The sequence below is a fragment of the Symphodus melops genome (assembly GCF_947650265.1).
Source record: "Symphodus melops genome assembly, chromosome: 19".
Taxonomy (NCBI): domain Eukaryota; kingdom Metazoa; phylum Chordata; class Actinopteri; order Labriformes; family Labridae; genus Symphodus; species Symphodus melops.
This window is the reverse complement of record NC_136709.1, coordinates 9,238,479-9,255,787: the sequence shown is the minus strand read 5'-3', so window position 1 is coordinate 9,255,787 and position 17,309 is coordinate 9,238,479. Positions and strand designations below refer to the sequence as shown.

General features: G+C 37.9%; 2 protein-coding genes across 4 annotated transcripts in view; both read right to left on the bottom strand.

Moving 5' to 3' along the window:
- Positions 1-1,238: 1,238 nt before the first annotated feature.
- On the bottom strand, positions 1,239-4,314 carry cln8 (CLN8 transmembrane ER and ERGIC protein). 3 transcript variants are annotated; one of them, XM_079369320.1, is made up of 3 exons: positions 4,216-4,314; positions 3,274-3,918; positions 1,239-2,854 (listed from the first exon to the last, which is right to left on the bottom strand). In XM_079369320.1, exons 2-3 carry the CDS (start codon positions 3,811-3,813, stop codon positions 2,528-2,530), a joined length of 867 nt encoding a protein of 288 aa, XP_079225446.1. In that variant the 5' UTR covers positions 3,814-3,918; positions 4,216-4,314; the 3' UTR covers positions 1,239-2,527. The 3 variants fall into 3 exon arrangements, with proteins under 3 accessions (XP_079225446.1, XP_079225445.1, XP_079225447.1); XM_079369319.1 differs by having other exon boundaries at positions 4,175-4,298; XM_079369321.1 differs by having other exon boundaries at positions 4,212-4,292.
- Positions 4,315-8,401: 4,087 nt separating this feature from the next.
- Positions 8,402-17,309, bottom strand: part of dlgap2a (discs, large homolog-associated protein 2a) — a 181,599-nt gene continuing 172,691 nt past the window's right edge. Inside the window, exons 12-16 of the mRNA XM_079369042.1 lie at positions 16,297-16,385; positions 15,711-16,150; positions 15,493-15,584; positions 11,557-11,709; positions 8,402-11,399 (exon numbers count right to left, since the gene is read on the bottom strand). Coding sequence (XP_079225168.1) covers positions 11,193-11,399; positions 11,557-11,709; positions 15,493-15,584; positions 15,711-16,150; positions 16,297-16,385 — 981 coding nt within the window. The 3' untranslated portion in view covers positions 8,402-11,192. The remainder of the gene's footprint in view (positions 11,400-11,556; positions 11,710-15,492; positions 15,585-15,710; positions 16,151-16,296; positions 16,386-17,309) is intronic.

Below are 17,309 nucleotides of genomic sequence, written 5' to 3'. Positions count from 1 at the left end.
GTGACGTGTGAGGTGGCTCCGGCTCCCTCTGGAACAGCTGTCCGGAGCTGATGTTGGGTTAAAGTTCTGAGAAACTTTTTTCGAGTATCCTATTAATTATTTCAGTGACATCTGTAGTCTCATCTACAACAAGCATCCCAGAAGAGCCTTTGTTGACGAAGAAAATATTCAACGTGTGCGATACCTTTCAATGTTCAAGCATTAACTTTTCTCTACAAAATTCTGCAAACACATTTACAGCACAGGATGAGCAGAGACCAGACGGTACACCAGGGGCCGCCAAAACCTTCACAACATGATAGTTCCTTTTAGTAGCTTTTGGAGACGTCCATTCCTTTTCCGCCACCTATAGGTGAGTTTTCCTTTACACAATCTTATCTCTGGAAGCACTGACAAATCCAACTGAGACAACAGTAATCGACAAAACAAAATGTATTCTGTTTATTTTCACAAACAACACCCATCATTTCAGCCACCCGATATGTAATCAATCATATAACAAAGAGGCAAAGTAACAATCCAAGAACATACTTGGTTTGTTTTGTTGTTGTTGTTAGTAATGTACAGGTAAAGTCACATGATCAGTCTTGATATCAAATCAAGAATTAACGGATGAACACAATTTAAAATGTCATAAATACATTTCTTTAAACTTCTTTGTCTTGATTAAGTCACTGAGGCTGCATGATGCACGCTTAATTCCAGTGATTTACTCCAGGAAAACTAAGTGTAGCTTTTCTTCATCTTTCCGAATGATTCGTGACACCTGTTGTTATAAATGAATTGAAAAAAATCTGCCCCTTTCTAGATTTGACTCAGCAGAGTGAAACATGTGAATCAGTTCATCTAATTAAGAAAAAAAAAGGAAAAATAGCAAATTACATGTTACATACTAAAACTGTCCCCTAGTTTTGTTCCTTCGAGTCAACTTTCAAGATGAACTAATTGTGTTTTAGTTTATTCTAAAGATGCATATTGTAACAAAACAAATACTCGTGGTAAAATTCGAGAGCTTATGAACATAATTACATACTGCTATGTTTAGTAATGCTGTTAGAACACTGAGAAATGTGAGCAGAGTAACAACTGAACAAAAACAATGTGTCTGATACATGACAACAGCCAAGTCATATCTTGTGCATAGTGAGCAGAGGATGAGAGCGACTGCCTCAAAGAGCTTTTGTAGACTGAACAGACACAATCTCAAGATTTCCAGTACAATGATGCCATTGTGTAAAACACACAAAAACGTAAAAAGTCTTGAGAAATTCATGTCGCCCGACATGTACCTAAAACCAACGGAAAAAATGGAAAAACTAAAGCTCTATTTGATACCCAACAATCGTCATGCTGCTTGGTTATTTTGAATCAAGGCAGCTTTATTTTTGCAACATGACATCTCCATTTTTAACAAAAGAGTCTTTGTAGAGTGGACCGATCCTGAGCGTTGTCCAAGAACAAAGAAGATTCTGTTACGAGGCCTTTCCCGTCATGACAACGGTAAATACTTCGCTCTCTGTTCAAAGAAGATCCACAGTGAGAAACAACCAACGTGACTCAATTTGAATAGACTGATCTAATTGTCCACTTCCCAGATCAAATCGCTCTTTAATCTTCAACCTTTAGGAGCTCATTTCTTAAACTTAAACTACTTAACCTGCATGTGCTTCTCAATCAGTGCTGAAGAACTGTGTCTGGTGTAAAAGCAGGAATGACTCAGTTTATAAATCAACATCACAGTATTCATGTGACTTGTGTGTTGAGTTGTGCGATGTCTTGATGTTACTGTATCCTAAACAAACGACTACTACACTACTAGGCTTCTTTCACGGAAACAGAAAGTGGATTTTCAATATAAACAGAAAAAAAGCTGTGGTTGTAGACAGACTGTAACAAATAGAATTAAACTTCCTCAAGCCATAAAAGGATAAAAACTTAAGATTTCCAAAGTTATGCAACTACTATATATTTCCTTTTATTTCATTCAATTACCTGTATGTGTATGCCAGTGTTCCTGATGCACACATTTAATTTGTAACTGAGTGCTTCTGTATGGCTTTTCAAGAACTGTTGTGGTGAAAATAGTTTACCTATGACATAATACTATACTATAGTATACTATATACTATAAGAGTGGCAAGGTACATCTATCACAACAGTGGCCTGATAGTACTGAAAAAAAGACCCCAATCCACTGCTCTACACTACCACACACTGTACCTTTCAAACGCTGAGCAGAGAACTTCACCCGACCCCACCCCGAAAAAAACAACAAATCAGACCTGGATAAATACTTTGAGCCAAACTTCCTCAAAATAGTATAAGACACTCATGGTTAACTTGAAAGGCTTTTTCAATAGCATATTTCCCTTGCTGTAACACTTCAAACCGTACAAAACAAATATTGCTGTCATCGCTCTAAAAGTCACATCACTCTTTCATGTATTAAAAAAAGAAATTTTATAATTTTATAAAAGAGAATGAAATGTGGCATTCTTCTGATGTGAAACGACCTCAGTGCTTCACCTCAGCTGTTGTGGGGTTTGACAGAATCCTCAGACTGACCCTTCATGGAGCCGTTTACAGGTGTGGGCTTGTTGCTGAAGTTCCAGTCCACAGGGTTCAGAAGCTGCATGGTCTTCTTGTGCGTCCAGATCGGGTTGATGAGAAACGTGAGCAGAGCGAGGCCAGTGAAGAAGAGCAGGAGCGGGGGTAAAGCCACATGAGTGGTGAGCTCTCCCCAGTGGGTCAATGCTACCCACCACATGTAGTAGGTGAGCACCATGCGACAGTGAAATGTGTGGATCATCACCCATTGGTTGGCTTTCCAAAAGGGTGAGTGGGCCCAACCAGCCTGTCAGGAGGGAAACAAAGATTATGAGAGAAGTTTTAGACTTTGATTTCTTGTACCAATTAAGGAATCAAGACATATCTGTAGGAGGAACAGAGGAAGTTCAGAGGCCTGCTCAGTCTTTTTTTAATCGAGCTTCCTCTTTCTAAGAAAGTTCAATCTTATCTGTTAACAATCATAAGATATAAAAGACCAAAGAGGAACTGTAACTTGGTGACATTTCCATTTTATCAGCAGTAACTAACCAGATTCTGTAAGAAATACTGAATTAATCAGCAGCATCAGATGTATCTAGACCACTTTAAATTGGATAAACTAAATAAACAAACAAAACAGGAAGTTACAACAATTCTCAGATGTGATGAAGGATTGGTCTCAGTGAGGACAGTTTTACTCCACACAAAACGCTGCCAGACCCGTACCTTCAGTAACATCCAGGAGATGCAGGTGAATGGTGTGCTCATCTCCAGCAGCAGCGTGACCATTGGGAGAAAGTGTCCCAGGGAATCCCACACCACAGCCCCTGCATATCCTGACAGGGCAAAGAAATGGTGCGTCGCCAGCGGGAGGTCAAACGACCGAAATACCACACTGGAGGAGTGAAGTGCTACATTCTCAAAGATGAAGAAACCTGTAGCTGTGAGGACATTAAACCACGACCAGTCTTCTTGTCCCCTCACCCTGTCTGTGAACAACATTGAGTCCACGGTCAGAGCCCGGAGTCCTGCTATAGTACTCTGGATGCCAAATACTGCCCGAGTTGCTGCGAGGTTCCAGAAAACCTGCTCCTTAGCGAGCAGGGAGTTGTAGGTGCTGGACACAGTCAATGACAGGAGGTGGGAGAGAAGGAATATTGCTACATAGAAGGCAAAGCCCAGGCCTATGAGCTGGAGGCGATAGTCCCATGAAAAGTATTCTTCACTTGGCTGGGGCAGAGTGTCGCTCTGCTGGCCAGGATCCATGGTGTTTATGCAGGAGGATCCTGGAGCTCAGGCTGAAGGGAGACTCAGCTGTATGTAGGGCTGTAAGCAGAGGCTGCTGGATGCATGGTGTGGGTCACTCACCACCTGTAAGACATAAGAAAGAAGCTAAAGAAACACAGACGACACATTATCCACTAAACACAAATAACGTACAAACTATCAATTCAGACAAACTATATTTTGTATCCAGGCTTAATAAAGTTGCGATGTTTAACTTGTTTGTCTACTTGTTTGTTTCATGTGTCGCACAAAAGTTAGCACAAAATAAACAGCTCGACGACAAGAGCTGGGCCCGAATCAAGCAAAGAAAGAAAATACAACAAAATCTTAAGTCGTTTACCTGACTCCCCACAAACTAAATATAATTATGGTCATACAAACCACGGCTGGACGCGGTGTTCCGCTGTTGATATTGCACGACACGCTGCAGGAGGAAGATGCAGATCATACGACTTCAATTTGGTCATATGACTTCAAAACAGGAAGTTACGCCCACTTCAAGCTTCCGGACCTTCCATTGGTCAATGCCGCTCTGAGCTACAGAAAACTCCCATTCTATTGGTTATTTTCTAGATAGCTTTTAGTGTGGGTTGGCTCCTGACAGTCAGTGATAAATATAGTCATAGGGTTACAAACATACACAAGAAAAGTGAAAAACATTGTTTATGATAATTCGTGTCTAGTCTGTAGACCCAGTTTATAGGCTATGTGTACGGAATTTGGAAAGCAATACGGAGAGCCTATATGTTTGACACGATGAAGTATTAGTCCCATAGTCTACACATATAGCAAAGAAAGTCATGTGTTATACTCAAATAAAAATGTTTGGATATTTTCAAAGTAGCACAGTTTTCCTTTTCGCCTGCACCGTTGGTGAACATTGTGAAAACTTGTGAGAGCTTTTAGTTCACTGTTTAAAATTTTGCAAAAACCTGGACTAACCCTGCAACCTGAGATGATTCAGTTTACACTTGCATGCACTGAGCAAGAAGGAAGGGGAGCCCTGCTGCAGGTCGCCAATCTGCAGGTCAGAAAATTAAAAGTAAAGTCACAAACACACATACTAGGAAGCTAGTTGGATCCTGGCTGTCTCAATATGATGTGCCAGTGCTTTTGTTTTAGCTTGAAGGACATTCTTTGCTGGACAAACCCTCCTATCAAGATGTTCTTCAGAAAGTTATAAGAGTGATCTGATTTACCCTGTTCAGTCTTTCTTGTCATTTTTACATTTAGTAGTAAAAAATCAAAGGAAAAGTCCTCAAGAATAAAGAAAGAAAACAGCTTTTTAAATGCATGTCTTTGGGCTAAATAATGTGATAATAGTTACAGCAATTAGTCAGATTAAACATTACATTCAAAGTTATTCTATGTTTATTTCTTGTAAATAAAAAATTTCTTCTGAGAAATCTAACATCTGTTTGCCAATATACATATAGAGCCGGCCTTGAATTACGTTCTTTATCCAACAGAGGGTGATATTTGCTTATATTTGAGAGGGTCAGAGGTCGCCAAAGTCTATCTTAGAAATTACTTTCATTTGGCCTGACAATAATCAACCAAAACCTTTAGTTTTAATCTCTTTAGTGTATATAAACATATTGTTTTCGACATTTATTTATACACATTTTAAAGTTTATTTGATCAAAGGTGATGGGGTAAAGTCATTGATGTTTGTCTGATGTTTTTTGTGTGATCTATAAAAAAAGTTATAAATTTTAACCTGAGATTTATTTGTTTATGCAATAATATAAAATGAAAGCAGGGGTCAACGTTGAATGTCCCGTTTTACGACAGGTTTAGTGCAAGGCATAAGCCAAATTCTCTTTAAAGATTCAGAGATAACTTTTAATTTATCTTAATGCTATTTTGATAAGTACCCTACAAATATAATATAATCCTAACCCCTGAAATACTGTGAGGAGATGTTAAGGTATTGTAGTCAAGTGTGAAAATAAGTAACAAGGTCTTTAAGGGATTTCACTGACATTCATAAGACATTCAAGTATTTCTATTTTGCTATAATCTACAATGTATCGGCATATTTAGTGTGATATTTTTCAGTAAACAGGCAAAACACTGACAATTTCAAAACGTTTTCTCCAAAAAATTTAATTGCAGAATTATTTACACTGGATGACCGTAGCAATGAATAAAATACTCAAAGAGGCAAAATCTCGGTGGCTCAGCTACTAAAATGCATATGGTTTTGCTAACCACTGAAACAATACAAAAATAAACCTGATGTAACAGTAACTTACAGTGAAATAACACACTGAAATATGCATGTGATTGAAAAAATAAATAAAAGATAAGTGGGATGGTGCCATGATTTTACAAAGAAATAATTAATAAATAAGCCTACATTCAGAATCAGTATTTCGCATGCCATCATATCAGCTTATAAAACAACCATTACAAAGAAAAAAAAGAGAACAAAACAAGAACAAATGCAGAAAATGTATCAATGAGGCATATATTATATATTTATATGTCTATATATATTTCTTTACAAATAATGAATATTTGGCATTATATTCATCCTCACTATAGATATGATATACAAGAGATGAAAATAGTCTTAGCTAAACAACTACCTTTTTCGTTGTATCTAGTAATAATAGAGTGGTTTCACATTCCAAGTTAAAGGAAGTGTTGTATCGGTTTGTTTCAGTGAGCCTGATGCTCCTTCCAGGACATGGATATGAAAAAGTTCCCTTGAAATATTTCACATAATGGGTTGTAGAGTAAAGCAGAGAGACAGTAGTACCAGAAGAGAGGCTACTGACAAAGAGAAGAACGTGATCAGAAATGGGAACATGTAGGCAATGGCAAGAATGCTTTGCTTATACAAACTTGATGTGGGATATGTGGCCACGCAGAATATTGATTTTACAGTATACTGGATAAGTTGAAAATTGATGGCACTTGTAGTTATTTGCTGCCCTCTTGACATTAAATGTGACACCAGGGGATACTTCTGCAACTTGGGGTTATTCACAATGTTTTGGTGGGTGACTAGCTGTTAGCTTACCATAGTTTCATATTCTGAAAAGTCATTAGTTCTTTTGACTAAGTGAGGAACCCTGTAATGTTCACGGTTTCACAAGCACACCATTCAAACGTCAATCATTAAAAGGGATAAACAAGAGAATAAAAAGAAAAGGCTACAGAAACTAAATAAAAGAGATCAATTCGTAACAGGAGGGCCTAACAGCTATTCTTGTAAAAGTGAGTTCATACCTATTTGGGGCGGAAAAGATTGAAGACATACAATAAAAAACTTTCGGTTGATGTAAACTATTTTCTCTGGGTGACAAATTTGACAAAGCTCTAACAGCAGAGAGATTTTCTTCTTAGTTTAGAAAACAGAGAGTGTTGGTAACCAGGTGAAGTATTTTTGCTTCTTCAAGGAAACAGTTCTCAGACTAAATGTATGATTTCTGAAAGGCCATTTCTTTTTATCTTGAGCTGTGGCTGTAAATTTTCAAAAGTGTTTGTCTCATTTGCACAACCCCTTCTGACATTTTTCTGCTCACCTAAATCTATTACACTTTACATTTGAAATGTCAGTGGTTTCACTGAAAAAAAACCAACCAATCGCAATCACAAGTGTCTTTTTAAAGAAGAAGCAGATGTGTAAACACAACTCTTTTCACAGCCTTGTTCATTTTAAAATATAAGAGAAACTCCTCCATTGTTTCAATAACAGCCTTCGGAGATTTTATCCCAGCTAAGAATGATAGAAATAAATGTAGTGCTATTTTTTATAGTGAATTTGTCAAACGTAGTTCGACAATGTAGTCCACTTTTTAACAATACATTTATCAACACAAGCTTTGAAGGGCATTTGAGGCTTTTTGCTTGATCTCACCAAGGACCCCAAATCTTACATAAGCTGCTTTGCCTAGTCAAAGGCAGGATAAAAAAACGTCCTAACACAGCGCCTAGAGAACCTCACGTAACAGCCTTCCAGCCAAACAACTGCAGACGACACACGCAGTTTGGGGCTCAGTGCGGACCTCTTGTCTCCTCTGAGCCAGCATATGTCAGGCCGAGTCTGTCTCTCTCCCTTTTGCCTGCCACCATGGAAACAGCAGGAGCACGTCTTCACTCTGCCAACTGCCTGGCATCAGGCGCCCAGACACTTTCCAGAAACCTGCTGTCATGTCCCTGTCTCTTTATTAATAAAAAAAAACAACCCTGCAGTATCACAGAAGGTTTTGACTCTAAAACATGCATAACCTAGCACTCAGCTGAGGCCTGTGTGTGTGTGTAAATTAAGCATTGATTAAATTCATGTTTAAAGTATTGATTTACTGAATATACTTCTAAGCTCTCTGATATACAGTATGTTGTCTAAACTCTGCTCAAAGAATTTCTGACAATTGAACATTATGTCATCTTCTCAGGTGGAATGAAAGGTTCAACAATCATACTTGGAGTCATAAAGGGCAGAAATGAACTGATAATGGGAAGGGGTCTATGGTTTAAATTGTGATTTTTAGACCAATTCAATCCGTAGCATTGTAAATTTACATTTTATGCTATGATATGGTGCTGAAGAGCTGAAAAGAAAAGGACAAAGGGCATGAGTATATTTCTGAGAGAGAGATTCAGGTCAGGCCACAGTTGGGTAGTAATAAGGAAATTGAGCAACACTGACCTCAGATTCACCCTCTCTATTCTGAATATGTCAGTGCTCTGCCTCAAAACCAACATTTAACACGCACACATCAACAAAACACACATGCACACACAAACATTCAAATTGAGAGAAATGTTGCTGTTAAATCTCCCTATACTTGCCCATAATAAACACCATCACAATCGCTCCATCAAAGATTTCTCAGTAATAAAAATAGATATTTAAGTGATATATTACCAGCTGAAAGCTGATTGTGTTGCATTGATTGTTTATCTAGGACTGTATTTATTGAATAAAAAGCAGCACCTTCAAGGTTGGTTGGTTAGTTATATAAAGTTTTTATCAATAGAATCAGTCTTTAGGTCTGTGATTTGAGTATAACATTAGCAATACAAAGAAAACATATATTGAAGTTACTGGCACCAAAATTTCACAATACAGAGCAGCAGAATCTTAACTCAAAATGAGTTAAATAGTTGTTTTACTGAGAATTTACCCTACAAGTAAATTCCACACATACTAAAGCCTCACATCATAAGACCTACAGTTTCAAATGTTCCACTTTCACATTAGCCTACATTAGCTGTCAATGACTTGGCTGCTCAAGCTATTCATCCATCTCGAAATCTGTATGTAAAGTCCAAACGTAAACTGACAAGATTTAAACATTATTTACTTAAGCAGGTAAAGCCACTTAAACTTAAATGTTTATGTAGATAAACATTTAATAAATGTTTCAGATAGTTAGCATTTGGCCTAAATGATAAGTGTAAGAGCTAGCAGTATTCAGAACGTGTTTGAAATCTCTGATTAAGCTAATGTAGCTTAAATGTAGTTATTTTATTATTATTATTTTGTTAATATTAAGGGACCTTTGTTTTTGATAAATTCTCAGGTGAGGAATGTCAAATCAACCACAAAATGCTATTTATAGCCTTTTCATTAATTTTAATGTGTCACATATTATAAATGTTGTTTTGTCAGTTGGTTGAGTAAGCTTGCTCAGTGGTTCTCATACTTTTTCAGAAGCGTTAAGCTAGGTATAACTTGCAGTTAGTATACTATGTTTAATTTAGATTCAACACAAGAGGTCATACATGAAGTAGGTTACATTTATATCTGGTGCTATAGCTACATCTCAAGACTGTAATGGATATCAAAAGCAAAAAACATCTAGCTAACTTCATTATGTCTGCAAAGGCACAGACAGTTCATATCCTTTTTCTTCTGTGCCTTCTTTCAACAGGAGACGAGCACAACCAAAGTTATTTGGGACTTCCTTCCTTCCTTCTCTTTGCCCCACTTTTATTTCATTATTTTGCAGCTCTCAAAGAGGGAACAACACTTTTATAAAAACTGCTTCAGGAGACTTCAATAAACACTGAACTTTCAAACAATGATTGAATTAAAAATTATATCCTGGGAAACAAGAAATACTATGGAGATATTTTGTTTATGTTTTGGCAGTTTTTCAATCACTCCTCATTAACTGGAGCTGAGGGCGCTACTTAAAAGGGCCTGAGTGAAGTTTATTTCGGGAAACAGCAGTATGGTTTTCTGTGCGATCAAGCTACTTTAGGTATGCAATGAATCTAGATTTGTCAAAGCAATACAGAGGGCAGGCAAGCATTAGACAGTATGGAAAATAAATATCAATATAAGATGAATATTTTTTCCTGCTTACAATTCAAAAATACAACAGTACTATAGTGATCTTGGTTATATACATTTCCCTTGAAAATAGAGAGAATTGTAGTAAGTGCATAAGTGCATTTGTCTACACATTTTGATCTAAGGAGATATATAAACCTTCATTTTTTTTCTACTGCATTGACTTAATGTAAATGTTGGCACTAGACTTGCATGTTTTCGGCTTCAAGTACATGTCAATATTTGAAAGTTGGCAACGGGAACATGAGCTATATATGAAATGTGCATGTCAATGAGCTGACAGATGTCATTCTTCCACCAATCCAGACCAAGAAAAAAGTTTTACTACAACCAGATTGGATAGAAAGCTGCATTTTTCAACACTGACCAGTCCAGAGCTTATAAGGGCTGCCTGAATAACCTTTAATGGGTGATCAGTGCCACATGCACATAGTTGAGGTATTTCAAGCATTGGCACTTTTCAAAGTTTTTAACTTACAACAATTTTGTGATTTAAAACTGTAATTAACATTTAGTCCACAGAAAAGAATAAATAAATAAATAAAGTCATTATTTAACCTTTAAATTATTTTAAAATACTGAAGGGTTACTAACTTTGACCATATTGGAACAACTTCAAATAAATACAATTTCTCTCATTTACTCGTTTTTAGCTCGAAGGCCGGGCTGCTGGTAGGTTTTCAAAGCTGCACTTTTAAAATGGCACTTTGCAAATGCTGAAAAACTACAGACGTAGCCATCCAGGGTATTGAATGAGCGAGCTTGTAGGCTGGGTTTCAGGAACAACATCAAACCAAGGAGAAACCCAACCGACCCATGTCAGACATACGATTCTGCTAACACTTATTCATGTAATGGGAGAGGAGGCTTTGCACATCCTACAGACCAAATGTTTTGCCAATGGGTTCTGAGGATGGCTATCAGATCAGACAATAGATGGATAAAGGAAGAGTAGAGAGAATAGCAGTCTAGAAAAAAGGCTAGTTTTAAAGTTGTTTGAAAGTTAGAGAAAGGAGGCGTGTCCACCTCCAACCCTGTCTTCTCAAAGTCTAGTCTGAGCCTCTGGTATATAGATCTCAATGCTGTCTGCTCGCTCTGAGACTGAGTTCTGCCGGAAGGATGCTGCCCGTTTTGCTGCCATTAGCCGCCGACGGGCCTCCTGCCGGTGCCTGTCTGGGAGGTCCAGGGATTTCTCCCTGTGTATCACACTTTTCTGTCGCACTGTCTTCTTTGGTACAGGAGCTTGTGGCTGTAAGAAGATGTGGAAATAAAAAAGGTGTGTTTATATGTAGTATATTTTTGTTTCATTTTTATCAGAATCATTATTCAAAATACAAGCAACACAAATAAATAAATCTCTTAGGTCTGTCTGGGATCAGTGGCGGTGCTTATAGGCTCTCCTTCACCTTCTTCTCTGGGCTGTCAACAAGCCTCCAGTTGTTGTTCTTGATCTGCTGCAGCTGGTCAAACTTGACGGTGACATCCTCAATGGAGAGCTGCAGCAGGTCCCAGAACCCAGCCAAGTCCTGAGAGGTGGGCCGAGGCATTGCACTGGGGTCCTACAGTAAACACAGGAGAGAGAAGTTTAACCAAATATACTAATAATATACCATACTAAACGTTGGTGGATAGTGGATTGATGATCAGATTATTTTTGTACTACAGCTAACATCCACTAGATGTCCTTATCAGGCTAAAAAACAGACATAAATACCACTTTGGGGGATCTTTGTCTACATTAGGAATAACATTTTGTGACGGTGAACAACCTTATCTTATTTCCACAAATAAGCTGAGAAACAATACACCAGAATTTGTCAATTCAGTTTCTGATCACTAAATTTCTGACATGAAAGACACCTCTGATTGACAAGTGCTTTATTGTCCCTGCAACTGCTCTTGGTTGTGATTAATCACAAGATTATTTGCAAAAACATATATATTTTATAGATCATTTTATAATGTCTCACTCAAAATCCTTCTGGTACAATAATACAACAATAATTCTACCCTTACTTGTCTTGTTTCCTCAAAATACAGAATGGTAAACTCCAGGGATATTACAGTCTGAACATTAGTAATCAAAAAATATTTCAGCTGTGGGCTCCCTTGCCCAATTTCCAAAGCATTTTCCCTTCAGATTTTAAATGTATTCATAAAACAAGGCTCTGTGATTCCTATTATGTTTTAAAACAAACATTACACCCATTAATATTTCATATTAAATGTTAAAATGAGGCAATATTTGCTTTTGATTTTCCGCCTGTGTGGCTAGGACATGACACTATAATGTGTATGTCTTGAAATTATCACTAAAAAAGCTCAGTGTGTGTAATATCTCTTTCATGAAATGAAATGAAATGGTCATGAAAAACTCCATGCGACTATACTATTTGAAAAAAGCAGAGCTGATTACTTGAAATGACTATGGTAAAAAAAAAGTATGAGAGACAGTGTAGAGATTCAACAATGGTCTCATCATTCAAGAGGCTTTTTATTCTTCTCACTCTACAATTTTTTCACAACCTTTTATTCAGGCTAGTGCTGATAATACCAAGGTCATGGGTTTGCTCTGTGTCTGGCCTATGGGCATTTAAGAGGCAATGTTGATGGGATTTCTCTGACTATGAAAAGAAAATTCAGCACAGGAGAAACTGTTGATTAAAAAGCTATTGATGTGTTTCTACATGTTCTAAACTGTCTGAATACGTGTCAGATGAACACAAATCTCATTCTATGTGCCTTGTCCTCATAATTTGAGTTAAAAATGAAAGCTAGAGGTAATATTTATGACATATCATATTGCATCAACTAGCAATGATGCGATAGATGGGTTGTCCATAAGTATAGCATGTGCACGTGTGTTATATGTTTAATTTAAATTCTCTCTCAGTTTGTTTATTTAATTTCTTCTGGTCTGTCTCAATCCGAGTCTGTTTCAGAAAACTTCACGGACTCTGTAATCAAAAGCGTCGACATTCCCTGGAGACATTCCCACACTTTAAACCTGGTGACATTTAGATTAAGTGACTGCTGCTGTCTGATAGGCCGCTTACAGATTTATAGATTTACAATATGGCTGTGCCTGCTATTCCCATGCTACAGGGTGAGTTATTACACAATTCTTATATGTAACAAATCATTGTATGATCATGTGCGCAGGTATAAAAAACTGTGTCAGTCATTATGAGATTTATGTTTAAAGTATTTCATGATATAAAAAACAAAAGCAGCATGAATCAAGTACTTAAAATGGACACCACATTCCCAAGATGAGTCAACATTTTGCTTTGATATTTGTAAAGTATTATGAGATTAGTATAATTCTCCTTTGTGTAACAAAAGGGGTTTCTGCCAAAATAACTCCATACTTCAGCTATCATGGTTTCCATCATGTATGGTAAGCTGGGAACAGATCCCCTTTACCTTATCTGTAATTACTAAGGAAGCGCCTCAGCACTTCATCAGCTTTTTTCTGAACTGTGAACTGATGATGTTCTGCAAACTGTCCCAGGAGTCTTGAGGCTGCACATATCCCTCGCTGGCAGATTTAGGAGGAGTCAGTTAGTTTTAAGCCTTGGGCTGTGCCACTGTGTGTTTTTAATCCTGAGCTATACCCAGAGTAGTGTTTGTCTCACATTTGGGAGCTTATTTAAATCAAGCTTTATGAAAGTTGATCCATTATGGAGAAAGAAACAGGATGATAAAACACAGTTAGCCATGTATTTAGGTTTTTAATTTTTTTATCAGATGAAGCCAAAATATGAGATAATTTTCCATTTGCACAAGGTAAGTCTTATAATGAAGCAACTTCTTGAAGTGGTATTCGGTCAACATTCACAATAAGGTGTCTTAAAGTGAGACAAAGGTTAAAGGGCCAGGCTGTGTGTCTAATCCTCCTGAATGTACAGTTTCTGCTGTCCAGTACAAAAAACAGAAACATTATCCCTCAAAACTCTGCACCAACTTCATTTGAAATATTGGGTACTTGGCTTGGATCAATAAAAGGAGTTCTGAACGGTGCAAGAATATGAGGCAGAAAGCACTGACCTGGAGTGTGTTCATACTCTGGATGAGCAATAAAAAACAGCTGATGTCTGGGATACTGCTTCGGTTTATTAAAACAAAGATTTGACTCACTTCTTCTCTTCTCGGGACAAAGTTGCATCTCAGAAAATACTCCAATCCATGTGTTCTTGTCAAATGTTTAGATCACATATCACTACGCTGGAAAGCTTTTGCTTCTTAATGTAGTATGTAGCTCTCCACAATCAATAACATTTGGGGAGCTCTGATTCAGTTTATTGGAGTGTGTTACAGCATTTAATATTTTCAAGGTAGGAGACGAAAGGTTTTAAGGAATGTGAAACTGTTACTAATGATAAAAGTTAATTTCCCCGCACAGCCAGTGTTTTTCATTTTTAATGATTTGTTCTCTTTCAACCGCGGCATTCCTATTTTTCTTCCCTCACTTAAAATTCAAACAGGATTTTCTGATATAAAAAAAAAAAGTGAAACCCAGTCTTGTTATTTCAATTCTGATCTGCAGCTGACAAATGGGTTACAAAACTCAATTGGACCTGAATGTGTCTTGACAGCAATGTTTGTCTGTGCTGGCATGGAAATAACAAAATCTGATTTTTGAGCTCAGAATAAGAAAAGGTTTACGCATAAAAATATGGGGAAATTTACAGGATGAAAGATGAAAATGGTAGCTGGTTACTTTCTTACATACAGTACCTTCCTTACTGTATGCTTAAAATATCCCGGACATTCACTACTAATATATTTGTAAGTAATTTGATTGGACAAAAGTAATTCCACGAGTGCTCACAGAGTAAAAGAGCACAAATATTTTTTAACCAGGATGTATTGCTATGCACAGGTGTTCCAAATACCCATAAACAGTTTGCTGCGCACATGGCCATATTTTGTCAAAAGACATTTTGGTTAAAGTACGAAATGTCTCAAGTCATTTGGGGAACTACTTGTGTTGGCAGATCTATATGAATGATATCATAAACCAGACATAGTAGATATGTAGTTGCTTATCACTGCTAATTAATGAGCAACGACGCACGTGAAGGCTGAGCAACGCTGACTGTTGTCTAAAAGTTACATCACACGAGAGAGACAAATACCAGAACATCTGTGATTACCTTTGGCACTCTGCTGCACCGCTGATATTCAGCATTAAGGCTCTTCCACTTGTGTGAAGTAGAAGTTAAAATGATTTTGTTCATAATAACACATCTTTGCTGAGCTAGTAGTAGTGACCACCAAGGATCATTAAACACACATGCACTCACGCACACACAAACACACTTTGATAGGTTTCTTACCAAGTTTTGCTGACACAGCCAATAGAATTGTTGAAATTTCTGAGACATGAGGAGCTGAGCACTTCCAACTGCACTTCGGATTTTGCCTAGGACTGGAGGACATCCACACACAGCATATCAAGTACAGCTCATACAGTACAGTGCTGTCCATCCAGTTCAGTACATTACAAAAATCTCTCAATATGCGTGCACAAATGAACTTTTAGAACAACACTCACTTTCCTCTGACAGGTCGTTCTCTTCAGCCTCTGCCTCCATCTCTTTACACCAACCCTCAATCCTTTTGGTTTCTGTGTGGAGCAGCTGCATGAACCAGCTCCCATCCCTACGCAGGGAGGGGGACACCCTGCCCGAATCACCCGGTGAGGTTACGCTGTCCCGGGGTGAAGGGGGTTCCAGCTGCCATGGGGAATCGCTGGTGGTCTCCCTGGGACTTGGGGGCTCAGCAGGGGTACGATAATCCTCACGGTAGCTGAAGAGACCCTGCGTGCGTACTGTTCGAACGGCCCCGTACTGGGTGGGTGTGCTGGGCTCTGAGTGACGCTGGAAGCCGCCACCAAACTGCAGGCCCTTGTCCTCCATGATAGGGAAGCCCTCTAACTCCATATCAGCCTGTACAGCTGCAGTCACACTGTTGGAGCGTTTAAATCTGCCCTGTCTGTGGTTGAAAGCCAAGGATGAATACGCATACATATTCACACAGGCCACAATAGCAAATAAAGGTGTGAACAATAGAACTATGTTTCGTAACAGTACAAGCAAAGTGCTTTTGCTGAGCTTAAAATCCAACAATCATTATCTTACCCTTTCTTGTCATCCTCCACCTGGATCCCAACAGAATGGTACTCCCGGGAGCCTTTGCTTTCCGACTCAGAGTCTGTGGCTGCTTCCACCTAATGTGAAGAAATGAACAAACCAAAAGTGTGTCTCATTATATGAACATTTCCCACTGCTTCTGGCTTTATTGGTTTGGGACTGGACAGAGCGCCTTGACTGCACACAGCCTGTCAGAAAGTAAACATTGTTTGATTAATGGAGGCAGCAAAGGCAACAGGGCTGAAGAGGGTTCCTACAGAGCTTTTGAGGTTTCTGTGTTAATCAATTTAACAAATGAATGGCTGTGCTATGTGATATATTACACATAGTATAAATTTTAATGTTAAATACCAAGAAACAGCATTTGAAGCAAAATCGGAAGGGAAAGGCACATTTTGTTGAGCTATAATTTTCAATTATTAGACCATTTTCACCCTGTAGGCAGGACCGTGCAAGGTCAAAGCACTAATTAATTTTTCAAATGAAGAATGGGTAAAATGACTGTGAAATGGAAACAGACACAGTTGTAGAAATAATCACCTGACTCTGACTCTGACTGCACACAGCTTCACAGTTTTTTGACAGACCATAACTTTATTGCTCCGGTTCACATCTCTAATTCGTACCCTTCTTCTTCAAACTGCGACCTCTAGTGGTGAAAAATGAAGCCAATGCACAAATGCTAAATAGTGCAGTTCATCGAGTATCCACTTGAGGCTTTTAAAAAAATGTACAGAAGCCTGATTAAAAACCATGTGGTGTGCCCATTTTTACAGCAGAAATATTTATATTTACAGACTGGTACAAAAAACTATTTGTCTTTTTTCTTAATTAGTACACTGTATGTTATAAACAACTGATGTTTTAATAATATTCTATAAATAAATGGTTATACAGTCATACTTATTTTTGATTTTTTTATCTATGCAATTACTCTTCTCGGTCACTTTTTTTTTATTGAGTTCAGTTCGTTGTATTTGCTTCTAGTGCTTATATGTTCT